Below are 27,261 nucleotides of genomic sequence, written 5' to 3'. Positions count from 1 at the left end.
TTACACCAAAAGTTCAGGCATATGTCAGAGTTTAGGATGTGCCATCCATCATCTTGCAGCGTAGGCAAGCCTACTGTAGGCTTTCAGTGGTCTCTTTGGAGAGTCTTCCATGTTGTCATACCCTAGAATTGTCCAGATTGTCACAAAAACTTCCTTTCCTCTTTTTCAGTCTTTTCATCAATTCCTTACTCAAAAAAATCCAAAACAAACAAACAAAAACCCTCAAAAAAACTGTGTGAAAAATTGACTTGTAACTTTAGAAACATTACAAGTCAGTTGTAGTTACCTGTCATGCTTTTCTTTCCTTTTTATGGTCTCCTACTACTAATTTTCTGTAATATTCTATTTTCCAGTCACAAAGGTATTTGGACAGTAACTCTTTGAGTAGTTATTAAGTAAAAGGCCATGCACATGAACAGTGCTACTCAAGAAATGTTGAATTATCAATATTGTTGTCAAGACTCTGTATGATCTTCTTTGCAGTCTCAATTGGATAAGTTGTCAGGGTTCGTGTGCTATTGCAGAGTGGTGCTAATCCATAGTTACTTCTTCTGCTTGGACAGAAATTTCAAATGGTTTTGACACCTTAAAATGCTTTGGGATCCCTTGAATTGAAGAGGATCATATAAAAGTGCAATGCATGTTATTAGATGTTTGTAAGAGTTCGAGGATGTGATGCATTTCGGAAGACTGTCATTATAGGAGCAGGTTCTACTTTGATAAATTATAAAAATGACTGTGAATGACTCACAGCCCAGTTATAATTACTCCCAGCACTAATTATGTGTCAGAATTATCTGAAGCACTGTATCAGACATGGCTTGCATATGCATTACCTGTGTAATCATGAAACTGCACTTTTTCCGATGTAAGCTTACTGGGGGCTGTACTCCACAAGTCCTTCCTTCTGAGGGTTCCTTTCTCACCCAAGTAGGCCTTATGATTTCAGGGAAACTAATTAATCAGGATAAGGATGTTCATAACAAGCTTTTAAACTAGTTTTATAACTTTACCCTGTGGGGAAAAACTTGAAAATACTTTACAGAAAAGGTTGTGAAGTATTTACTCCTCACAGTCCTTCAGTATACACTGCGGACATCTGAAGACAAAATATATCTTTGTCTGCTGATGTCCATGAGAACTTATCCTGTCTCATGCAAAGATGTTTTAAGACTTGTTTTGTTTTGTTTTCATTTTCAGCTTCTGGAAAAAACTAACAATATGTTTGAGGAATCTGATTCTGCGGCTACGAAAAGTCCTTTGCATTTAGCTGTAAGTATGAGACATGTGTAAAGTCTTTGATCATATCTCCTAGAATAATTCCTTAATCTCTGTGCTTGAAGCAAATTTAATCACAGACTTGTTTTGAAAAAGCTGGGAAGGGATGTAGGCCTGGATGTAACAAAAAACAGGGTCTGGGCTGGAATCATTAATTAAGTTTTTGGCAGTTGAAGCTCTTGGTTCTTACTGACGACACAGACACTGAAGTGAAATTAAATGGAAAGTTGCAACTTTTATTTATAACTAGTTTATAAATTTGGGGCCGAAACCTGTGCCTATGGATTTGATCATGGAATGGGATACTCTGATGTTCTCCTGGAGATGTGCAGAGTGCCAGAAACTGTCTGGTACACAGCAAGGTGTGGGAAAGCATGCTTAAACCCCAGCAGAGCCCTGGGAGCGTGCCGCGGAAACTGCACTATCAAAACGGGATCCAGCACATGTGGCCTCATAGATCACAATAGCTCCCCTTTCCCAAGAGCTCAAGATTCATGATCTCTCTTCACAGTTTTCATGTGGGAATCACAGAATAGTAGAGTCTAACATGGAACTCTGTAGGTCAGCTAGTCCCACCTCCGTGCTAAAAGCAGAGTCAGCTAGAGCAGGTTTTCTCAGGGCTCTGCCCCATCACATTTTGAGTATCTCCAAGCATGGAGAGTTCACAGCCTCCAGGCAATTTATTCCAATGTCTGATCACCATCACAGTAAAAATGGGTTTTTTTTGCATTAAATGCAATTTTCGGTGTTTAAATTTGGGCCCATTGCCTCTTGTCTTGTCACTGAGCGCCCCTGAGAAGAGTTTGGCTCTGTCTTCTTTGCTCCCCCATCAGGCATTTATATACATTGGTAAGACCCACCCTGAGCCATTTCTTTTTGAGGCTGAACCATTCCAGCTCGCTTAGCCTCTCCTCAGACATCTTTCACAGACTGGCTCTTCACTGAATATCCAACCTCACTATGAAGATGTCCTCCCCTGGAAAGGAAACCAACTTGTTTACTCAAAAATAGGGGCAAGTTTTAATTTTGTAGCAATCATATTTCTGCTTACCAGTCAGCCAGAACAGCTCTTGGCCTGATGTTTGAATTATCTATGAGTAATCTGAGGGAAGAAGAGTCAAAGCAGTTGGGTTAAAAGGCTAAGTTTGTCACTGAACTCTGCTTTCCATCTTTTCTTTCTGCAATTTGAATATTGCAGGAAGGAGAGTGTCACTCTTAAGCCCAGAGAGGAGTTACAGCCAGCATTATCACCAACATAAATTGCTGTGCTGGGAAGGGCCTTGCCCTGCAGCTGGCCAAACAGCAAACTCATTTCCTCTCTGGTCCCTCTTGGGCAGAATCCTTGCAAGGACACTGCCAGTGGCTCTCCCTCTTGTATCGGTTGCTGGTTAACATCAATTCGTTCACCTTAGACACCCCAAACCCACAGTCTAAAAATTAAAAACCTTACATAAAACATCACTATTTCACACTTCAATCGCAGCTATCCAGGAGTGTCTCTGACATTTGTTTCAAACCCTCCCATGTATTGGGGTGCCTGTGGCCATCCTTTCCCAGGTCTAGCAGTGTCCACACGAATCTCTCCACATGTGGATCCAGAAAGCCAGCAACCTACACCAAACCATGAAGCCTTGTTAAATGGCTGATAATGGCGCAGTGGCCAAGGCCTCTGCTCACAGACATTTGACCCTACAATGTAAACAGGATTTAGAAACAAGGGGTGGATTAGCAGCCAACAAAATACTGACCTGCCATTCGCTGAGGCTTTAGTGCATGATTATGGTCATGGCTGAGTAAATGACTGCACAAGGCAAACCAACAGGAAGAAAAAGTCAACTTTATTATCCTGTCAAGGAGAAGATGGGGTATACAGTCTGCATGGCACCTTCAACATAGATACCTCATATTGTGTCAAAGATCAGGTTGTTGCTAGTTGTTTTCTAAGTAAAATTGCCGTGAAGAAAAGCTGACAACTGCGTCAGAGTATTTTCTGAGATACGTTTCCCGGTGCCCTAATCTCCCTTTAGCTTTTCTTTTTCTGCCTTTGCCTTTCTGCTTTCCTTAAGTAGTCTTCTTGGTCTAACAGGGAAACAACTGTTATCTGCACTGTCCTGCTCTTTTGAACTTTGGACAATGATCACTAGGAGCAAGCTGCTGCCACCACTACTTAACCTTGAAATTCAGTGGCTCATTGGTTCCTTCATGTTTGCATTTCTCTTCTGCTTTCATTAATTGGTTCAACTCTGGTAATACTAATTATATGTTCATCTATAAATAAAAAGGGTGTTTTCTGTGAGTCTGACAGTAAGGAGAGGAGGGCAGTCTGTGCAAAGCTGAATGAAATGTTTCTGGTTTCTGGGGCTATCCACTGGGTTTTTGCAGTGTCACCTGTGTTTGTGCTGTTGGCCCAAATGTAGGTCTGGAAGCGCATCTACTTCTCCACTGTAGTTGTTCTACCAAATGATCCTATTGGCAGGAATACTCCATGAAGCATCAGCTATGAACAGCAGGTCAAGTTTGTGTTTGCATTTGCACAGAAATCTGTTTTGAGAATTGCTTTCATTTAGTTGGAGACCAGCAGATATGTTGAATTTAGCACCCAGTTAGGTGATAGTCCATGTGACCTCTGACCAGCATCACTCTAGTCAATCTAGTTTTTGAAGTAAACGTTTCCCTTGAAGATATTGTAGAATGTGAAAAATGAATTGTTGACTTGCCTGTGCTGAATTGGCAAATTATTGACTGAAATTCCTCACCTTGGGTTGTATTAGAAGGTTAAACCAAATCAACAATCATAATTTCAGTCCCTAATCACTAAGAATTTTTCAGTTTCTTGACTACAGTGTAATTTGGGAAAATCCTTTTAAGTTGAAGAGAGAGTCCTAAGGAAGCAAGAAAACTGTGTGATTTCTACTGTGTTTAGGAGACTGTGACAGTGTTGGATTTTATTCACGTTTCATGTGAAAGTCTTTGAAAGAAAAAAGTTGTGTTCTTTACATGGCACTTTCCATGTTTCTAGGCCTATAATGGTCATCATCAGGCCTTGGAGGTACTTCTCCAGTCTCTGGTAGATCTGGACATTAAGGATGAGAAGGGACGCACAGCTTTGGACCTGGCTGCATTTAAAGGACATGCAGAGTGCGTGGAAGCTCTCATCAGCCAGGGTGCTTCTGTCACTGTAAAAGACAATGTCACCAAAAGGACCCCCCTCCATGCTTCAGGTGAGTGTACGCTTATGTTGCGCTTGTGGTTTAAACCCCTCAACACAGAAGCAGTTACCTTTACCTACCTACTATCTCTATGCACGTTTTTTCTAAACAGGAGGAGATTTTGACCTGTACTGAGGACTGCTGCTTGTTAGTTGAGGTCCTACAGTTAACCCTTTCTCTTTCATTTCCTTTGTCTTTTTTCCTCTGTCCCTGTGATTCAATCATCCCTCACACAGAATCCCATATTTTTCCACACCACTACTGCTCTGCCCTTCCCTGCTTGCCTCCACTTTACCATACCTCTCTATTGCCACCTATTCCTTAAGATACCTGGTGTTTCCCCTATGATACCTTCTCTTAATGGTTCCTCAGCCAAAAAATCAGGGGAAGAGAGAACACTTGCCTCACTGTTTCTCCAATGGAAGAAAGGTTGAAAATACAGGTAGGCTCTGATTGGTGATGAAATTATGCTGGTGTTCAAAACTTTCAACCTTCTGCACTGGCAACACTACAGAAATTCACCCCCTTTCAGACATTATCCTTCTCCTGAGCTACCTTGTGAACTTGCTTTTGCTGGGACTCTCCTCCATTTCTTATGTGTTGAGTGTTAATTATGCAAAGTTCATAATTAACTGGAATATGTAGAATTTGCCATTTATTTAAAGGTTATTATTTAATATGTACCTGTCAGATAAATACACGGAGGTGCCAAAGGGAACGTGCTCAGTACAGCATAGCAGTGACCTCTAGTGGGAAGTGAAATTAATACCTCACTGGATAACAATTATTTTCAGGGCCAGACTTAATTGTCTTTCTGTTTATCTTTTAATCTTGCTTGGATTAAAATGCATATACATCCTCTAATACCAGTTTATTCTCTGCGTGTGATCATGCAAGTGCAACCTAGAGACATAAGGCCAAATAGACTTTTACAAGTTTTGTTTGCAGTACTGAAGAAAATGCATGTAATAGATCTTCACAGCATACTAGAAAATGCTTTCTGCCTTCTTAAATTTTGCATCAGAACTGAGAACATTACTCCCAACAATGAATTAATCGTATAGAGATGTGCTACCAGAGTTTACATATCACAAGTTTGAGACCAGAATTCAGTGAGAGGGGGTTTTAGTTGTTTTTGATAAAAAGACAAAATATTATGTCCAGCTGATCCTCACCCTGTTAAAACTGTTGGCTTAATTTAAATCAAGATCTGTGCCACCGCAAAACTGGACTTGTGTTGGTCAAGAGCTTTCCTGTAGTCACTTCAAATATAGCTGGAGGTCTGATGACAAACAAGGTGTGACTTTTGTACATCATCACTATAGCAATGATTTTGCTTTTATTTAAAAATTTGGTTATAGTGACATAGCCATATTTTTGTTAGCAGCTCTGACTTAAGATATGAATTTGTTGAATAAATCTGTTGAATAGAACTTAGTAATTTGTTCAGTAGAATTATTTTAATACATACATTTCTTACCTTCGTACAAATTCTGATTGTGGTGGGTTTTTTTTTCCTGTTTTAACTTATTTTTTAATTGCCCTCATCACTGTAGTATGAGTGCCTTCCATGTAAAACCAGTAGGAAGATTTGTTGTAGACTTTTCTGGTCTGTGATACTTTTTTGCTTCTCAGATTAAAAAAAAAAAATAATTCCAGGGATACAAGCAAAATGTTCTTTAAATCTGCAGTGAAGCAAAATAAGTTAAGTATGTATTAAAAAAAAGGCAAGAAAATCCTACACACAGGAATGAGACCCTAAAGAGAACATATACCTTAAGCAGAAGGGAAAATACTGTACAGACAGAGTGAATATCTGAATTCTTAGTAAAGGAAATTTATCACTGTCATGAATTTGGAGGCTTTCAATTGTGAGATAAGTGCACTTTGGGTAAATATCCATTAAGACACTCAAGAGCTGTGCGGAGTTCTGTGGAAATTACCTCTGGAGTAAAGCTTCTGTCTCCAACTATAAAAAACCACTTGCAATCTGATGATTTTTATTATGCTGTTTCATAACAATACATTTTGTTTAGGAGGGTTTTAGCAAAGAATGATGTCACCTATCGGCAACTCTGCGTGGTACCACTGCAGTATTAGTGGTTTTTTCTTGCAGTGCAAGTGTAAGAGGTAAATTGGCATATTTTGAGAAATCAAACAGAATTCTTGCTGATTTAATCCCTTGAGTGACAATGCGAGTTTGCACACTTGCATATGCAATACTGTGCACTGGAAAGGAACCAGAAGGCATGTGTGCCCATCCCCTTAAACGTGTTTGCCTTCATTCCTTCTAATTACACAAGCACAGTTGCTGAACACAACAGTTAAGGAGACCTGAAGTGGTGGGTTGGATTACAGGATTCTGCAGAGCTCCTTTCAGTAAAGGGATTTGTAACTTTAGTAGAGAAATCACCTGATGAAGTATTTCTTTTTTCTATCTGGCCCCCTCAGGGAATAGACTTCCTCTGGCCTCATAATATGGAGAATTTCCTTAGCCAAAATCATATGTTCCCTGTATAATTTTATTACCACCAGTCTTTCTTCTGGCTAGTTTGGGGAATCTGTTGCAAATGTTCCCCTAGTGTTAGTGTTGCAGCTCTGTTGGCAAAGCTAATGTTTCCTGCAGGGTGTGCGATGCCTCACAATCACTGGGTCAGCTCCTAAGAGTTTCTGGGAGAATCTGTTCTAAAACTCATCTACCAAAATCCTTTTCAGATGTCATTGTGAACAAGTTATGATTTCTCTTCCTCCTGCTGGGAGGAAGAACAGATTTTTTTTTTTTTTCCCCCCCCGAGCCAGTGACTCATCAGCCCTGTAGAACTGTTTACATGTTACGTATATGGCATTAGTTAGTGGTAAATAACTAAAAATGTATTTTATTTTTCTGGGTAGACCAACCAAGAGTATTTTTGGATGACTGATTTAAATGTGATGATGTGCGCCTGTTTCTCTGCCAGAATGATGTGACATAGGTGGTGTCCAAGGGTTTTGCCTCAGCCCACAGGGTGTAGGCTGTGTGAATGCATGACTTGCTGTAATACAAACACAATCTATATCTACTGAGTACAGGAATTATTGTTTTTCAAATAAGAAAATACTGTTCTTTTCATCCCATGGAAGGCTGAAGCCTTTAAACCAGCTGACACACAGATGAGTTTCCAGTGTCAGGCCCCGCAAAATGTAGTGACTCAGAGCTGTTTTCCAACAGCAGTGGTTACAGTTTAAAAAGCAAACTCTGTTTTTGAGAACTAGCTGTGGCTTCCAATAATGTTAAACGAGAAAAAATGGAAAAACCCAAAGGGAACTTTAGTCTCTGGTGTTATGTGCTGTTATGCATATGACATTTGTATCATTGGTCATTCTTTGCAGATGCTTCTTTTTTCATAGCAGCACTGAAGAACTTGCTTGTACAGTGTACACAAAATTAATGAGCCTTGCCAACGTACTTCTTACTGTGTTCCAAATCTGATCGCAGAAAGCCTTGTCTGCCTGCTTGGTCTGAGGGGTTTTGAAATGCTGTGTGGTTTAGTAGAAGTCTTCTCAGTAGTGAAAATCACGATTTCTGTTTTATTCATTTGGGATTTTTGTATGTGAGAGAACTAATCCTTGTCTTACTGAGGTCAGGGAAAGAACAGCTCACCATCTCATCAGCACAAGTTAAATGAAAATTGTGGGAATATTAATTTCTTACACTGTGGAATGTTTTCCTTGTTTGTAAGGAAATTTCTTATCCATAAGCATTACAATGGAAAGGTATCTGAAATTAAACATGTTTTAATTAAACATACTTTTTTTTTCTTTATAGTCATTAATGGCCATACACCTTGTTTACGGTTGTTGCTAGAAGTTGCAGACAACCCTGATGTGACAGATGCCAAAGGACAGTAAGTTTTCTTCATGATTTTTTTTTCAGCTCTGTGATTCAAATAACATCTCAGATTTCTCACAAAAAAAATCATTTATTTGAAATACTGTATTTCCTGCACTTCTCCTCATAGAATTTGGCAGAGGTTATAAAGTACACATTCAGTTGATCTAAGCCATGTGGAAAGGATTATTCATTAATCTTAGCCTCTGCTTCATACTTTAAACAATTCTTCATAGATGCTAAGGGCCAGATCCAATAAAAACTAACAAGCTTCTGAGATGTTTCTATAAAGAGTCTTTTTCTTTCTAAACATTGCTATTTCAGGGTTTACTTGGTATATTAGGCTGGTGCAGTGAAACGGTATGTTTATTTGAGGTGACACATGCATCTGAGATGTTCCTACAAAAATTTTACTTCTCTTTAAATGAGTTATAGAGGGAGAATAAAGTACATTTTTGAAGTGAAAATGTGAATGGTTTAAAAAGTTCGTTTGGGGTGCCTGGAACATATCTGACTGTACATATAATTTTAAATGGTATTAGCCTTATCTAAGAATAGAAGGAGAATAGATGCTTTCAGAAAAAAATGGAAGATATATTAGTCCAGATTTTTGCTTGAATAGTTTCCTTATGTCCCTTCATCCCCTTTAAGTAACTGCCAGCATTTGCAAAAGAAATGCTTTGGGTGATTGTCATCTTGGTAACTAGCAGGGACTTCATTCACAGCAAGTGGGCATTGTAAAGCTGATGTGTCGCTGGAGGTGACAATAATTGTAGGTGATTGTCTTGAATGATGTTGCTCTGTAAACTGCTTACAAATGAGTTTGTTTCCATTTCAGTCATGGTAGTTTGTTGTTAAACATCTTAATAATTTCATACAAGAGGTCTTCACTTGGGTGTTATGTATGGTGGGTAGGAACAGAGAGAAATGCAGGGCTTCCTGATTTCTCTATTCCTGTAAGTTAGCAGTGGCAAGTCATATGTACTTTTATAGCTGTGACTGGTTTGTTTTTGTTTTTTTCTAGAACCCCACTAATGCTTGCAGTGGCGTATGGGCACATTGATGCTGTTTCTTTATTACTTGAAAAAGAAGCATCTGTAGATGCAGCTGATCTCCTGGGATGCACAGCTTTACATCGAGGGGTGACTTAATTTTTATAATTCTTAATTATTTGTTTTACTGTGACTACAACTGACAAGCACAGGGATATTGAATGTAGGAAATACTGTAAATGATTGGAAAATGACCAAGCACAGTCAATAAGGTAAAAAGCAGGACAGATCTGCTCTCAGTAATGTTCTGCTTTTGACTTTATTTCACGTTTTCTTTAATTAATTAGCTAAAATACTGATTAGACCATTTTTTTCTTGGCTCTAGACACTTTACAATAGCAGTCATTATTATTATAACTGAGCACCTTATGAATTCTGAAAATGATTTATTTAAAAGAACTGCCCAGCAGTTATTTTCATTTTTCTTGGGGAAGATGGTGTAAATAAGTAAGCCTTAAGTTTTTTCTAGAGGCAGTGAAACTTGAGGCAGGTCTAATCTTTTCTAGGAGTCAGCTTCTTACCCAATGCAAAGTTGATGCAGGAGGTGACATTTACACAGAACTCTATGATACCTGAAGCAAGCAGTTCAGCTTAGGAGTCCAGCACAATTCCATAATAAAAGCTGTGGCATAAAAATTCTGTTCTGTTTTGATAGCAATACATGAACATGCCCAAGATACCAAAGCTAACCTATATATGATACAGAGGTCGCTGATAGTAGCTCACCAGCAGTTAAAGCAGCTTTACATATTTCTGATGATATTCTTGATCCTTTTTTTCCTCAGTTCTTCTCTCACATTCATACATGGTTTTGAGAAGCTAGACTCAGGTTTTCTGAACATCACCCCTTGTACATCTGTTTCCTTAGCCTTAAACTCCTCCTTGGTGTTGTGCCTCACCTAGTGGAGTCTCTTCCACAGACTAGGGATCAATGCCTTTGAAAGACAGCACCAAATACATGTCAGTGTCTCAGTTACCACAGGTACTCATGGAGCAAAGGAGCTTTAATCTCTGCCTTCTGAATCCCATCCAGGCCATTTCATATTCACAGGCGTCAATCATTCCATATTTCCTAGGCAAGAATCTGTATTATGTCAACGTCTTTACTAATTTCTTTGTTATCAGATTATGACTGGGCATGAAGAGTGTGTTCAGATGCTGTTAGAGAAAGAAGTATCTATTTTATGTAAAGACACCAGGGGCAGAACACCTCTGCACTTTGCAGCAGCTCGGGGTCACGCCACTTGGCTGAGTGAATTACTGCAGATAGCACTTTCAGAGGAAGACTGCAGTTTGAAAGATAATCAAGGTTATACACCGCTGCACTGGGCTTGTTACAACGGTAAGTTTCTCCCTGTGGACTTTTGCCAAGTTCAAATGTGGCCTCAGTTTTAGGGAAATGTGATAACAAAGCAGCCTAAGACTTTGAGAAGCTTGAAATGAAGAGGCAAATTATCTCCCCTCTACTTGCTCTCCGCAGTTAGCATTTGCTATGTTCACCCTTCCCTTCCAAAGCCAGGGAAATTCCAGCCATACCTCCCAGTGGCTTTGCAGCTCGTTTGCTTCCAGTCACAGAAGGCCAGGGTGAAATTCTGGTTTTAGTGACATCAGTGATGAAATCCTCATTGGTTTCTGTGGGGCTAGGAATGCTCCTTTGAGGTGTCATCTTCTTATTTATTGATGCAAGAGACTAGTGAATAGATGGATATTCTGAACTGAACTGATTATTCTAAACTGGATAATCTGAACTTGTTGCTTAAAATAAGGATAAAGCTTCCTAATACCATCATTTAAAACCATCTCTGGAGATGTGTAAGGCAACATACATAACATCACATAAAAAAGACATCTTTTTTCCTTTCCTTTTTTTCAGTAAGTGATAATATTAGCCTGGATCTATCTTCCTGCTGCCATAAAAAAACCCCAAACTGTTTATAATTTAATCGCATAAGAGCTTATATACACATTGTGTTCAGCTTTGAATTTAGTGTTAAATTCTAATCTATAGAAGCCTAATATGAATGAAGTGAATTACTTGCTTTGTGCAACACTGAAATGTCTGATCTCTTATAGGTCATGAGAACTGCATAGAGGTACTATTGGAACAAAAATTTTTCCGCACATTCTATGGTAATAGCTTCTCTCCATTGCACTGTGCCGTGTAAGTAGAAATCTCCAGTAACAAGTGCTTTAGTATATGTCTGGAAAAAATAGCAGTATGAGAAGAAAGCTTTTTTTTTTTTTTTGCATGAGCAAATAATTTTAAAGCTGATCATAAAATTGCGCTTATGCTTCTGCTGAAAAAGTGCCAGAATAAAGAGTATTTTTGCAAAAATTTCATACATTTAGGCTGTTTGATGAAATTCTGACTTCTAATTAAATAGCTCCATTTCTGCTCCCTTTCTAGTTTCTTTTCCCTTGCTTACAACTACAGACCTATGCCTTTTCTTCACACAGGCTGGAACTTCATAGCTCTTCCATTCTTAGGCCATGACCTGGGCTATAGTGCCTTGGTCCGTGTAAGTATGAGCTCTTGAGGTTCCTTTGAAACCCAACGGCTGAAAGTTAAGAAATTTGTCAGAATCAGAATGTCAGAATCAATCCTTTTTTAGCAATAGGAACAAAGTGTTAATGAAGGAAGCGTTTGAAACAACAATCTGTGTCATGCTAGAATGCTGTTCTGTGGAGGCCATATTTCTTCCAAGACAGCTGAATGTTCTTCAGACCAATTTTCTTCATGGTCTTTTTTCCTTCTGAGATAATCTCTTGAAGGTTTGGTACTTCTTACCCAGGTCCCAGCCAAAGGGATTGATTGGTTATAGAGGCACACTCTGTATCCAAAGTTCTCATATTACTTATAAACAACAAAAAGGTGGTGGCTATTATGAGTTATTAATCTTCCACGCATGTATTTTATACATATTCATAATTCAAATAAAGCAGTATATTTTCATATGGGAAGGATTCTAATAGAGCAAAATCATAACTTTTCATAACATAATTGCAAATGCATTTTTTTTAAAAATGAAAGATTACTTTAGTTTGTAGGACCTAACATGCTTATTAAAACGTTAGCGATCAGAAGTAAGGAACTAAGCACTGAAAAAACAAATGCAAACTTTCCTAATTTCTGCCAACAATTAGAATGACTGTATTCTATTCTGTGTTCTGTTAGAAGAATGAATGTCTTCTAGAAGTAATGATAGGAGTTACTATTGTGTAGGCTTTCCTTCTACAGTCCACATCATTGGAAAGTGGAAAAGTAATTTGTCATGTATCAAACTTTGAAATTGTAAAAACCACAATATATTAGAGAAATAAAAGCATATATAAAGCACTGGTTTTACTCTGCTTAAAATCATTTGTGGCTGAAATATTTTGAAATTTGAAATCTGAATTTCTAGTGATGGCTTTGAAAATTTTTTTCTCAATATTGATATTCTTTTAAACTAGTATGTTATTTTCAAACCCATTAAAAATGTGTGCAACTTAAAAATGCATGCAAATTTAAAATGAAAACAGCTACTAATCCAGCAGTGTGTATTAGATATACTATGTGTCCAATACTGTTTCTAAACACTGTTTATTTTCATAATGAAATGAGACAAATTAACAATAACCAGAAAGAGTATTCATTGAGTACATCCATCAAGAAAAAGTGTTAAATGTGTGGGTTTGAAGAAATGTGGGCTTCAGAACCTAAAGCATTAGAGTAAAGCTTTCTATATGTAGGTATCTCTGACTGAGTGCTTTCCAGATCCAGGTGTGTTTGACATTTAAACTAAAAGATTTTAAGGTATCAAGGTTTTAATCCTAGGTTTGTGCTGCACTTTGTTACATTTGTGCATAGTGAATTACAGGATCAGCTTTGCTTGAGACTGAAATTCATAGTAGCAGATGCAGTTTTGTTAAATGGAGAGATGATAAATAATCAAAAATGTGATTAAAAGAATTATGCAAAGGTATGTTAGGATAACTTAGAACCGATAAGAAATATTAATGGGAAGTGTGGTAAATTAATATTGGAAAATGGGAAAAGATGTAGACTTTTTACCTTCTTGAAAACGTTTTTTCTTTGGCAGAATCAATGATCATGAAAACTGTGCATCACTGCTCATCGGAGCCATCGATGCCAGCATTGTCAATTGCAAAGATGATAAAGGAAGGTAATAGTTTCTTAAACAAATTGCATTTCATCTTCATGAATCCATCTAGTATTTTTCATAATTATTTCTGAACCTCTGGAACTAATCCTTATCTGATACGGTTGAGCTAAGACTTGTCATGCTGACTTTCAGACAGGAGTTTACACTGCAAGAGAGTTAAATGGTGGCTCACTTGAAGCAAGAGTGCTATGAAGCATTCAATTTCATAGTACATATGAAAAGAAATACAAAAGAAATAGTGTTTTGTTTGTTTAGAACAGCTATGACTATAGGCTGTTTACCTGAACCAGTTGTCTTTGTTAAATAAACACATTTATCTTTGCTAAATGGAGTGATACTATGTATGTATAGAAAAGTAATTAAAAGCTTTAATGTTATGCTAGCACTCTGAGGGCGCAGAGCTCAAAACATGTGCAGCAAAATAATACTGATACAGCAAGCCAAATCCTTAATTTGTCACGCTTATAATCTTCTGTGCGTGTGTGTAGAGATTTATTTTTAATTAAAATTCCTGAAATTCTAAAAATTTGTTACTAATTTTTTCTATTAATTAAACCAAATTCAAGACCTTCAGTAATGGTGATTACTTACTCCTGTAAAGGTAATACAACCTCACCCCTACTGAGAGGCAGAACCTGAAGTAACATTATGAGCTGGGCTGTGTACCAACTGTCTTTCATCTCTGTTAGTCACACTTCAGACCCAAAATGTCATAGGGAGACAGCTGTCTCTCTACTGTCTCAGTCTTGTGGAAACTGGTAACTTTCAAAGTGGATAGAATTCCTTCTGCCTTTTATAGTAATACTGTTATTGTTGTTTGTTGCTGCAATGTTTTTGACTATAACTTAAAGTACTTCAGTTTTTTAAATAATGGATCTGTTCTTTTCTGATAGTTCTTCCCATCTTAGGCTTGTTAAAAAAAAAATAATCAGGTGAATAAGAATGATGGATTGTACTGCTTTTCATACTACACAGTATGCTCCATTAAATCAAATATGCTGCTAATATGAGATTCTCCAGAGTGTCACATCTCCACAGTATCATATCCACCTTATGCTTCCCTTTTTATAAAGTTTATATTGCACCAGAACAGAGACTGTAAATATTATTTAACTTACTTCAGATGCTGCTAGTGTAACGTTCCCCTGGTGATAACTCAAAAGTTTCATAGAAAAAAAAAAGTGTCTTTCTGTTTCAGTTTCTTGGGAAGGTAAGTAAACAGGAATATTGTTGTTCTTTAGCAACAGCTTGTGGTCGTGTTACTTTCCCCACAGAACACCCCTTCACGCAGCAGCCTTCGCGGATCACGTGGAGTGCCTCCAGCTCCTCCTGACTCACAGCGCACAAGTGAATGCTGCGGATCACGCAGGGAAAACACCTCTCATGATGGCAGCTCAAAACGGTCACGTAGGTGCTGTAGGTAAGTACATCCTTGCCTCTGTCTTGAAGGGTGAGTGCTACTGCGGTTACTATCCCAAGTAGGTGGTCTTTTTCCTGTGAAAACTAAGGAAGAAAAATAAATTGTGTGGATGTCTGTAAGAAGCTACCTTTACATCTGTAAAAAAATTCTTTTTCTTGTCAATCATTGCTCCTCAGCAGTCTTGGTGAACATTTGCAATAACAAACTTGAGTCTTACTTCCTCCTAAGAGCACACTGTAAAGAGCATGAGGGGAGTAATTCTGTTCTCCTGTTTACTTCCTTGATTTTATGGAGCAATAAAACTGCATGTGTGAAAAAGATTGTGTAACCTTTTTCCCCTGCTCTATTATAGGAAGTTGTATTCTTACAATTGCAGCTATCAGCAGCTGCTTTTCCAGGCTAGACTGAAAACATACTGTAGACATACAGATTAGGGTCATACTGGCTTAACAGAATTCCCTTTTCTCCACCTTCAACAGCACAGACTGCACCCTAAATTCTCTATATCCATAGTACTCTCAAAGCAGGATCCACAGTTGTGCTCAGGAGAAGGTGATTCAGGCAGAACTTGCTGATCTGCAAACGGGGAAGTTTATAAATAATATGTTTGACAGTTTGGGGCACAGTGAACGAGCTGTTAGCTCTGCCTTTGCTTGCTGATTAACTGCACAAGATGAGTCTGTTCTCATTCATTATTTTCACTTCATGTTCATAAAGCTTACATCACATAAAAACTTAATTGATTAGCATGTATGGACATGTATATTTAAATAGTAATTTTTTTCCCTCTGTTTTTACATGTTCATCTGCCCATTGGGTTTGTTCATTGATACCTATTCTATACCTCAGACTTTTTGGTGAACATTGCCAAGGCTGACCTGACATTAAAAGATAAGGACTCAAATACATCTTTGCACTTGGCTAGCAGTAAAGTAAGTTGAAGACCTCTGTATGCTTCTATTCTTGTCATAGTCTGTATGTCTATATGTGTGTGTTTATGCTCCTAAAATTTTTTCTGCAGTGGAAATGTCATGATCAAGCTTGTGGTGAGGAAGGGAGCATTGGTCTAAGTTTTTTCTCAAGTCTGTTTCAAGGTTTAGTAAATTGAGAAAATATGGATGCCTCTTATGACAACTGAAATATAAGGAAGGGAAACTAGGAGAAATAATGGAAAATCCTTTGAGATTTTACCAAATAATCTCACTGTAAAGTAGCTTAACGTGGGTTCAGTGACAACAACAAAAAAAAGAAGGTATTTATTCTTTTTTCTTATTCTCCAGTTTCTGTAGAAGGAACCCAGAATTTTTCCTTATGCTCTGTAGCAGTAAAACCAGAAACATTGATCAGATTAGTGGTGGTGTCTTTTCCCACCCTTTCTTCCTCTTAATTCAAATTGCTACCGCTGTTTCTGCAAGAAGAAATGCCCATGGGATTCCCTCTCTTGGGCTTTTGCTTCTTTTCCCTCTCTTTTCTTTTGCTTCTATCCACAGACTGGATTCCAGTGTGATAGTATTACTCCGGTTTCTGCAGACACATGAGCCTCACTGAATTCTCAAGGTCTTTCAGGCAGCTGTTCACCTGCCAGGGCTGTAGGCTTGGCATCCCCAACTTGCTGTGCTCAGTGTTGGAACTAAGGCCCGGATCTGTATTATCTGCAAAGTTTCATTGTTAGCGCTCTCACATCAAAGGGGTTTTGTAGTAGCTTATTTATAATGCAGAAAGGCCTGTAAAGACCCAGAAAGTGTAGTATTCATTTCTGAGATTAAACTATCTCTTTCTATGTTACTATGTAGTTCTAATAAATAATCCATTGAATGCTCTCTCAAGAGAAACAGTAGTCTTCTCTGAAAGCTGAGGAGGTGAATTCATATATAATGAATGGAGGGTTGAAAGACAGGTGAATGTCTAAATTTCTAAACGCGCTAAAGCATCCTAGCAGTGGCAGTTCGTAAATGGTATTTTAAGGCTCCTACAGTTCACTTGCTACTTATATATCCTTATAAACTGAGTAGCAGGTATTGTATTTCAAACTGAGTTATTAAATTTCACTTTTATATGTAAAATTTCTTTTGTCTCAATTTCAAACTCCTCAGCAAATTAACACTATTTGCTTTTTTCCCCAACTACAGGGTCATGAAAAATGTGCCTTGTTAATACTTGACAAGATACAAGAACAGAGCCTTATTAATGCAAAAAATAATGCATTACAGACGTAAGTATAGCCTGATCCTCTCAAGTTCAGTTGACTTACCAGAAGATTACAATTTAGCATTTCAAATTCATGTCTCAGATTTTTTCATAGAACAAAAAAGTTAATTTCTGGGGGTGTTTGAGTGCTTGCCCTTGAAAAGGCCAGATTTGTATTGCATTTTCACTTTTAATTTTTATTTCTTTGACACCAATTCTATACATGATCTGGTGGAAAAATTATATGAGGTCATTTATTTGAAGACTGTATCAAAATGTCTGTTAATCACGTGAATGTGTAAAAAGTGTACATCTGGCACTTCCTAGCTTTTTTAGCTTCACCTTAAATAATTTATTTAGACTTAAGGTGATACATTTAATTTTTAGAGGGTTTTTTAGGTGATATTTTATGTGTAACTCTCATTCACACCGTACATTATCAGAAGAGTTAGAACCATCGATATTCTTACTCCAGCTGCAAATGTTTGACTGGGATGGGGGATCCCACAGTAGAAGATTGAACCACGAGTTCAGGTGGCAGATCATCTAGTGCTTGCAGAAGAATTCATTCCCTCTTAACCCTTTTTTCCCCTCTGCAATACGAAATTGTTTTTCCTGTCCCATTAGCTGCCCCCAAACAGGACCATTGGGTGTTGGCCCAGGAAAGGAGCAAACCACTGGTTATTTTTAATTTCCAGCTGTTCTGCAGTAATGAAGATTAGCAATTGAGTATTCAAGGATAAAAAGGCAATATGTTGATTTTGAGCAGTCTGTAGTAGCCAGAATTAAGGATGGAACAAAAGCATTTCTTCAGTCTGAGATTAATTTTCCTTTTAAATGTCAATTATGTGCTGCAAACAGTGGAAAAATTAGAGCTTTTTAAAGAAAGCCTTTAGACTGGAAAGTATTAAGCAGTCTTTGTGTATGTAAAAGGTAATTATAGTTGTCTTGCACATATATTTTATAGATGTGGAACATGAGGATTATTTTAAAGGCTGTAATGTAGTTTAACGTCTACAATATAATTGTAATGATCCAAAGAAGGAAAACATTCTCTCTCTGATGCTGGGTATGCTTTAAGCATTATCTCACTTTTTAGAAAGTCTGTTTTAAACTGACCTTGAATTTAGTTGTTATGTTTTTGTAGACCTCTCCATATTGCTGCACGAAATGGCTTAAAGATGGTGGTTGAAGAGTTGCTGGCCAAAGGGGCATGTGTCCTAGCAGTAGATGAAAATGGTAAGTAAATAATACACTTTGACAATCTTCAGTAGGACCTAACAGGTAATTTTACAACAGACCAAAGCAATAGACTTAAAAGCTGATGATAGACATCATTGATGCTTTTATCCTTCCAAGAACAGACAATGAGCTGTGTGAGTACCTATTAAAAAACCAAGATACTATTTATTTTTCTTGAATATAAAAATGTATTCTATACATCACAGCGGTCCCTTTTACTGTTCATTTTGCATGTACTGTCAACAGCTAGTCTTTTTTTAATGCTTGAGTGCAGTGGTAACTTGAATTTCCTAAACATGCAAGTGGCACCGGATAATTCTGACGCCTTGCAGAAGAATTAAGGATTATGCATTCAATCAGCGCATGTTTTAATGGGTAGGAAGAAAACCATCAACATACGTTTGATTGTGTCCTAGTTCATTCTGAGAGCAAAGCTTGTGCTTACCAATTGTCTGACCTAATCCAAGATGCAAGTAAATTACTGTTGCCTCATAAAATACCCGATTAGTTAATAAATCTGATAATTTTGTTTCAGATCTCAATGAAGTCCTTCCCTAAACATTATAAAGCCCATAGAGGGCTGTGCTTCTATAATTAATGTTTTCAAAAATGTCTTCCTGAAATAAGCTGGTCTTTCTTACAATACTGACTTCATGGCATTATTGTAACAATTTGGTACCTCCATTTTCCCATATCTGTAATGTAACTATAATAATACTCACCCATCATTGCAAGACATTTGAGATCTATGGATGAAAAGAACTGAGTGGTGAGTATTTACAAATGCTACCTAGATATACTTGCATGAATGAGTTCTGCTGAAGTCATCTGGCCGTAACCTCGTTTTAGAGATAGGGGACAGAAAAATGACCCAGACTAGCTTCTAACCACATTTTTTATCATTAAAGTTGTACATACAGATCCAGCTAATTTGCATGTATGTAACAAATGAAAATTAAGTTTAAATTTTATACACATTTAACTCTTCTAGGAACAATTGCACACGCAGTTTAAAAGAGAGGAATTTTAAGTACAATCTTAGTATAAGTACAACTCTAAAGAATATTCCAGCTTGGAACTCTGTGGAAGAGGAAATTCCATTTAGGGTATGCATTCACTGCAGTCAGTGCTTAAATGTGGGTAGTTTGCTACAAAAATGTACTCACATTTGTCCACAAACTCATCTACACTGCAGGTGTTCTCGGCTTCCTTGAGGCAGTAGGAATCAGTAGCAGCCATTGCCTCAGATTACTATTGCTGCAGCGCTTAGGATTCAGCCATCTGCAAAAGAATTTGTTTGCTCTTAGCGTAAAGGAGGATTTGTTGGAAAGTGCTGGAGCACTACACAGCAGCCTTCAAAATGTATAGATGGCGTGATCAGCATACTGGTTTCCAAGATTTGCATACGTGAAGAGCTGCTTTAGGGGCAGCGCTTGGACAGGAGCCAAGTTAAACTGCAGTGAAGACAAACTTTTAATAGCCCCCCAGTTCTTTGTTTTACTGACATCTGTGTAATATTAACATTATATTTAAAGTGTATGCCATGCTTTCTGAATATAGTAATTATTTTTCTAACATAATGTTAATTTGGGTAATTAAACATCCACGTAGCCATACCTGCTATACCTCTACCAAGTGCACCGGTCTAATTCTTTTCTCTATTAATTTAATTCCTAAATAAACTGCTTTCTGAGTTGAGTAGATACACAACTGATAAAACCGTTTGTTTATTACTTCAAAATATTTTTAAACTAATATCTTTTATGTTCTAATGAAAGTCATTGTTCTCAGAATGAGACTTGTTCATACGCACAGAAACTGAAGCCAGTTTCTGTCCCTGTCGCTGTACTCCCCATGTTCTGTATTCATCATACCGTCTGTGCTGTAGAACTGTGTTTAGCAAGTGCTTTTATTCATATCGTGAAGTCTGTTTGCTGCCTGATTTTAAAAAAATAGTGCTTGTTGTGGTCACAGTGATTTAAATGCTCTGTAAAGTGTGTATTTTCCCAGCATGTCTAATTTAAAATAAGTAACATACCCCTGTTGCCTGGCATGATTGTAACTGAACATACATCTCCTGCTTACGACGTCATCTAGAGATGTACATGAGGAATGCTCAGCGCCATTCTCAGTACCCTTAGTACTAACCATTGCCTTGTCTGCATTTGTGCCCAGGTCATACGCCAGCCCTGGCTTGCGCTCCTAACAAAGACGTGGCTGACTGCCTGGCACTCATTTTGGCTACCATGATGCCTTTTTCTCCTTCCAGTTCAATGACGGCTTTCAACTTCGTTTGTTTTAAAAAAGACAATTTGGGCAGAACACATCTCTGCGATGGCTCCAGTATGAGTAGCATTAACTCTTACAATAAGCCCTTGAGTAATAACATAGGAACAGTGGATGGGTACAATGAAAATGATTCGGATTCTGAAACATTTTGACTTTTTGGTATTCAAAAACTTTTTTTCATTATTATTTCATTTCAGCTTTATTTTTGTCTTTTTAAACAGCTCAAAACCCACGGCTATATTCTTAATTATTATTCCTGACAAGTAGGTATTGAAAGATTCGTAGTGTTGATGAGAATCAAGCCTTGAAATAACAAAGTTAGAGGGATTTACTGGAACATACTCCCATTAGTGTTCTGCAGCTTTTTAGTTTTCTGATGTTTTCTTTAGGCCCTAAGTGCCCCTGTGGAAAGTCTCTACCTCTTATTTTAAGTAGAAAAAGAGAAAATGCCTTTTTTCTTTTTGACAGCACAAATAAACAGGGAACTATTTGTAAAAAGTTCTTACATGTTTTAGCTGTACCTTTAGTAAACAAATATATTTCCAGTGTAGCCTTCATAGATTCGAGCATCACCCTTTTCCTGTGTTTGTCCGTCTCCTGCTTCCAGGGGGTCTGATAATTAGATAATTTTTTTACACAAACCAAAGGTAAAGCTGTAAATCTTAAAACTGCCTGTATTACTTTTCTACAGGAAATGAAACCTTTTACATTCTGTGTGTATTAAGCACTTAAACGTACAGAAGGCACTTTTTACAGTTCTTAGTTGCAGCACACAATTAGAAAAATACAGTTATTAACTCTTAAGGCCAAATTCTACTTGTCTCACCATATTTTCCCGTGGACATTAGTGGAACCGCTTGTGTAAAATGAAAATCACTTAGCCCTTATTTTTTTTCAATTTAGCACAAACATGGACAATTTATTTGCACTACAGAATTAGGGTCATTAGACGTTTCTGTCACCTGAGCCATTAACCATGAATCTAGTACCAGGAAAAAAAAAAAGGGTGGGTGTGGAAATCGGGTATAGACAAAGGTGTATGTAAAAGTTTATAATGACTTGCCAACTTAAATGGATTTTTTTCCTTTTCTGTGCTTAAATAACTTTTACTGTAAACATTATCAAATTTTAAAATACTTTTGCCAGTGTTTGGATTAACAGAGCAAAAGTAAAGCAATGAAAGCATAACACCAAAAGTTGATATACCAAACACCAGAAAACATAGTAGTGACCATGCAGGGGATTGGAGATACATGCTAAAAAAGCCTACTGTCACCAGCTTTTAAAGCAATGTCAACTTTGTGAATATGTTTACTCCTTCTGCCAAAGTTTCTAGGTCAAATGGACCACGACCCGCATCTGCAACAGATTTACAAAAGGAAGAATGAGACTTTGTAAACAAAAACAAACAAAAAGCTATCATGAACTAACCAGCTGTACCAAGAGGACCAAAATGCTTCAGTAATTAAATGGAAGACTTTGCTACTTTTATTTTTTCTTCAAATGTGAGTGACATAATGAAGTAGTTTTTCTAAACCATAAAAATATAAACTTTTGAGGTAATGAGTAGCCTTCAGTGAATTTTACATTTTATGACACAGGTTTCAAGTTGACATTTGTAACTGATGATGTGTTGACCACAGGTGTTTTTTTTTCCAGACTAAAGAATATGTTCATATACTTTTAATGTAAATGTGTTTATATTTATTTGAAATGAAACAAATGCCCAGGAATAGTAACTATGGCTTGTTCTCCTAGTTAGCATTTGTGCATACTATTTGGCATGATGCAAAATGAAATGTGAATCTAGGCAAGACTGATGGCCTGACTAGAAAAAGGAAGGGCTGATGCACTTTGGAAGAGTGCCTGTCTTCTTGTATGGAATGCAGAGATTAAGTCCACAGGCTATATGGGTAAAAAGCAGAAAGCAAAACACCTTCTCTCATTTAAGAGCATAAGAAAGGGATCCCAACCCCTTGCTAGACAAGTGAGAGAACACTGTACAGCTACAGTGAAGAAGGGAAAACGTAGTGTAGCATGGAGTCAAGGTGTTGAAGTTCCTGTGGTTCATGCTCAGGCTGTCTGCAGGCCTACATCTGTGCTGGGAGGAGGAGATGAGCTTCCTCAGTGCAGACTTTCGGCAGGGTAAATGAAAAGTAAGGATTTTTATTTTAGTTGCAGTTTTTAGCCATGTTTCACTGAATTGTTAAAAATGTATTGGCAGATTCCAATTCTTTAATTAGAAAAAAATTTATATGTTAGGTTTATTTTGGTTTGCTAAAAGTAGATATAATTTCCTTGAACATTAGGTAAAATTAAATATTATTTCCTTGAACATTAACAAATTTCCAAAGTCTACAACAAAAAAATCACAAGGATTAGTGTCTCTAAAGGTGAACATTTCTTTTCCCTCAACTCTATATTTTCTGCAGTAGAATGACAGAACACCTGAAACGCTGGTTTTCTCCTCAGAAATAGCACAGAATAATATTTTTATGATCGATTTTTCTCAACGCTTTTGCTTTTAAAAGTTGCAGAATAGCAATAACCACCTTACTTTAAGCACTGAAAATAAGAGGAGAAATCAGTTGTTAAAGTTTTCAGCAGTGTCTGTTCAGAAATGAATAGAAATCCCAAATTTTGCTTTTTTAATGTTGAATGATGGCATTGAAAACAAATAAACAGATGGGAAATGGCTGCCACCTGTCTAACAGCAGGATCAGCCTTTTAATCTTATTTTAACCAGAGATGTAGGTAGGCTCCTTGGCAGGATTAGTTATAAGTCTCACCCTGAAATACAGAAAGTTACGCTATCCTACATGAAGTTGTTTCATTAGGAAAAAAAAGAGTCCTCTTTACAAAGAGGATGCTGTATTATTTTAAGCAGCCATTTTAAAAATGTCAGTATTTTTACTTGCTACCATACAGAGTTACTGAAAATATTTCTGTATATTTCAATACCTTGTAACTCTGGTAATTGCGTAGTCCAACAACTGCTGCATCTTGATGATGTATACAGCATTATAGAAGCATAGGTGATTACTGAATTACTTTGATTCTTCTAGGAACCAAATCTAAACTTTATTGATTAAACTTTTCTGTAAACTAACAATGATGTAAGTATGCAATATTCCAAAAATCATAGAAACACGTGATTTGTTAGCATCTTAAGGGCACTGCGAACATCGTGTTTTGAGTATGCTGTATTTAGGAGGAAAACTGTCATGAGCAAGACATTTGGAAGTACTCAGTACTGGCCTATCCCACATCTCACGAGTTACCAGAATCCCTTTTTTCTTATGCTAGTACGTTAATCTGTAACATAATTTATCACATGTAGAAATAAATTTCTAATTTAGGGCAGGTATTTAAGCATGGGAATAATTTTACTCTTGTAAATAATCTTCTTGCCTTTCTGTGGACTTTTTACAAGAGTAGAGTTAGTCATACATAATTGTTGCACTTAACCCTGGATCCTGCAATTTACAGTACATGGAGGACTCCTGTGTCTGCACCAAGCAGAGGTTATTTGGGAGGGGCAGCCATCTGCCCAGGTGTATTAGCAGGGTTGTTTCTTCCTGTGTTTTAACCACAGCTGCAGGTGGAGCCCATAGCAGGATGGGATCGCAAGTCTCTCTCATGAATACTGAGTTACAACCTCTGGACTGCCTGAAATTGCTGTGAAATAGCTCAGGGGATTTCTGTTCATTGCTACTAAAAGGGCACCATAATGTGTTTGGTACTTTTATGCAGTAAACAACTGCCTGATGATTGAATTAGAACAAACACATGAAATGAATTGTTTATTCATTGTACTGTTGAGAAACTTGGTTATGTATCTTGAGGATGATTTTAAAAAAATTTTGTGATTTTTATTCTTAGTCATGTAAGAAATATTAGAGTGCCTTTTTATATTTGTGTATTATGGAAATGTTTTGTGAAACTCGTCTTTTTTTTTATTTGAGTGTTATAAAAGCAATATATTACCAGTAAATTTTCATTTCAAACCTTCTTTGAATGTATAAAGTGTTTCTTCTTTTCATATGTTCTACCTGCATTGAAATGAAAATTAATATGCTAAATTTCTATAGGAATAATGTATAATTTTTGCAGTGCTGAAAATGCTTTCTTATTACACAAAAAGTAAACCTTAGGTCAGTGTTATAGGAAAGGGCGTTTTAAACTAGTGACAATCTGAGTGTGTGTATAAAATGTAATTTTATGCGTTTCTTATGCAGTGATCTACATATTAAAGCCAATATCTTATGTTTTGTAGGTTTTGTCTTATATTTTCTGCTTTAGCATGTGCAATATATCTTTACAAACTATGGTGATACGAATCTAGTGCCAGTGTTATATTTTGCATAACATTTGTAATAAACAATATAAAATATTGTTTGATGGTTTCAGTGGGGTTTTGTCGGTATTGTTTGCTTTTGTAAATTGAAGTTGAAATGTCACATATGAAATGAGGAAAGAGACTTAATTCAGTGAATGACTTGGAATTCAACCTGAATCTTCTCAAGCACAGTTTAGTAACTTTTTCAACTACTGAATGCTGTATTAATGTAATGAAGAACCCTAACTGTAAACTACTATTGCAATGCATTCAGATGGTTATTTTTACAAATAAAAATGGTACAAATACAGTTGGAAAGAGTAAATTTTGTTTTTTTTCAAGGAGGGGGAAAGGCTTAAGTATTTAGCTGTGACAGTGAAAATGCAACTACATCTATTTCTGCTTTGTACTTCCCTCATAAGTAACTACCCCTTGTCTTAGTAAGCTCCTGTTAGTATTGTTTCCCATGTAGATTGGGGGGGGAGTAATTTTTTTTTTGCCAGTTATTAAATATTTTACTGTTTTCACTGATGAGCAACAACCAGCAATTGGGGGTGTTGTACGTGAGGGTGGAGCATCAGTCCCACTGAGACTAAAACCCAATGAAAAGTGCCTAAAGATAGTAAAAGGTAGTGGTTAAAAGGGCTTAATTAAAGGAAACAAACAAAACCCACAAAAAAACCTCTGCTCCCCTACCCCCAAAAAACCCAAACCAACACCAGCCACCATCGTCTTTTATGTATTCAGTGCTTGAAGCTTTATGGATGTTTTGACTAAACGGTTAACAGGACAGGAACCTTAAAAGCGCCTGAACAGTGGGGTTTGCAGGTTTATTTTCAGCAAGGTGAACGGCCCCGAGGCTCTGGCTCCGCTCCTGTCAGCACCCCCTGTCCTTGCCGCCAGCGCGGAGGCGCAGTGGTAAATCCGCGCCCCCAGACAGCCGGGGGGCATTTTGGAGTCGGCAAACGCTGATGAGCAGCCGCCGCCGCCTGTTGAGGGGGGTGAGGGGAAGGAGTCTCCCCTCACGGGCCTCAGCCCGACGCGGCACTCCGTCAGCAGCAGCAAGCCTGCGGGCCAGACGCGGCTAAGCAAGCGCACCGCCAGTGCCATAACTCGACCTCCCCAACATGGTGGACACGCCTTCCCCTACAAGCTACCGGCTTGGGGAAAGTCGGCAGGGAGGTTCCTGACCTCCCCGTAATGGCTCCCAGGCCCGCGACATGGCGGACGGACCCTCCTCAGCCGGGGGGGGAGGCGGCCAGCCAAGCGCCGGGACCTCCCCAAGATGGCGGCCGCCCCTCCCGCTCCCGGCGGCGGCCAGGTCGTGGCGCCAGCCCGCCCACCCCGCCTCCCGGGCGGTGGCGCGCCCCGCTCCACTCCGCTCCCCCGTGCCTGTGTGCGCGGAGCGCCCGCGGGGGGACGGGGGCTCCACTCCAGCACCGCCATGGGGCGGGGGGGCTGCCGGCCGCCCGCGTTGGCGGCGCTTTTCTACGGGGCGCTGGCGGCGGTGGCGCTGCTGGGGGTGCGGGACGTGCTGTTCGTCTACGAGGAGAACCGGTGCAGCATGACCTACATGTACGAGTACCCCGAGTACCTGGTGAGTGCGGCGGCGGGAGGCGCCGAGGGAGCGGGCGGTGGTGTAACAGGTGGGAGCCCGCTGGTCCCGGGGCGGCCCCGCCCGCCTCAGCCGGGAGCCCCTCGCCTGAGGCGCAGCCCGCCGCGGCTTCCCGCCTCTGCCCTGCCACAGGGAAAGGAAAACGGCCCCGAAGGCGCTCAGCCGCGGGAGAGCCACCGCACAGGCGACTGCCAGATGCTCCCGTAACTTCGGGGTTAGCTAACTTGGCTGAGGCGGCGTCTGCAGAATAGCAAGCTGTAAATGGGGCAAAAAATAGTTCTGGCATGGTCGGCGTATCTGGCGAAACGCGCTGCTTTGGCTTCATCATCTAATGGTGCACCTTGGCTAGCTACAGAAGGGAAAAGCTGTCTACCTGTAAAGTAACGAGGTGTTTCGTACTGTTGCCTGTACAAAAGAAAATGAATAAAACAGCTTCCGATTTCCTAACCTGTAAGTGCCTGTAGTCCTGGTAAAACCGGTCAAAAGCTCATCCAAGCTTTTGCAAAGGAAGAGGCTGGGCCAGGTCCGCTGACAGCACTCACAGCACTGTTAGTGCCCAGGAGGCTGTGTCTTGTACTTTTTGTGACATTATAGAG

At 38.6% G+C, this 27,261-nt stretch overlaps 2 protein-coding genes across 13 annotated transcripts in view; both read left to right on the top strand.

Moving 5' to 3' along the window:
- ANKRD44 (ankyrin repeat domain 44) overlaps positions 1-25,360 on the top strand; it is a 144,114-nt gene extending 118,754 nt beyond the window's left edge. For 7 of the 10 annotated variants that reach the window (XM_074872770.1, XM_074872767.1, XM_074872769.1 and 4 more), the window contains 12 exons: positions 1,201-1,272; positions 4,298-4,499; positions 8,293-8,371; positions 9,380-9,497; positions 10,533-10,749; positions 11,481-11,568; positions 13,490-13,573; positions 14,848-14,993; positions 15,843-15,925; positions 17,123-17,205; positions 18,328-18,419; positions 20,598-25,360. In XM_074872770.1, coding sequence (XP_074728871.1) covers positions 1,201-1,272; positions 4,298-4,499; positions 8,293-8,371; positions 9,380-9,497; positions 10,533-10,749; positions 11,481-11,568; positions 13,490-13,573; positions 14,848-14,993; positions 15,843-15,925; positions 17,123-17,205; positions 18,328-18,419; positions 20,598-20,863 — 1,530 coding nt within the window. In that variant the 3' untranslated portion in view covers positions 20,864-25,360. The remainder of the gene's footprint in view (positions 1-1,200; positions 1,273-4,297; positions 4,500-8,292; positions 8,372-9,379; positions 9,498-10,532; positions 10,750-11,480; positions 11,569-13,489; positions 13,574-14,847; positions 14,994-15,842; positions 15,926-17,122; positions 17,206-18,327; positions 18,420-20,597) is intronic. The other 3 variants (XM_074872773.1, XM_074872772.1, XM_074872771.1) reach the window with 1 other exon arrangement.
- Positions 25,361-26,407: 1,047 nt separating this feature from the next.
- The window catches only part of PGAP1 (post-GPI attachment to proteins inositol deacylase 1), a 43,407-nt gene continuing 42,553 nt past the window's right edge, over positions 26,408-27,261 (top strand). For all 3 annotated transcript variants that reach the window (XM_074872758.1, XM_074872759.1, XM_074872757.1), the window contains exon 1: positions 26,408-26,647. In XM_074872758.1, the coding sequence (XP_074728859.1) occupies positions 26,495-26,647 (153 nt within the window). In that variant the 5' untranslated portion in view covers positions 26,408-26,494. The remainder of the gene's footprint in view (positions 26,648-27,261) is intronic.

This window comes from Strix uralensis, chromosome 6 (genome assembly GCF_047716275.1).
Source record: "Strix uralensis isolate ZFMK-TIS-50842 chromosome 6, bStrUra1, whole genome shotgun sequence".
Taxonomy (NCBI): Eukaryota; Metazoa; Chordata; class Aves; order Strigiformes; family Strigidae; genus Strix; species Strix uralensis.
This window is presented reverse-complemented; position numbering and strand designations above follow the sequence as displayed.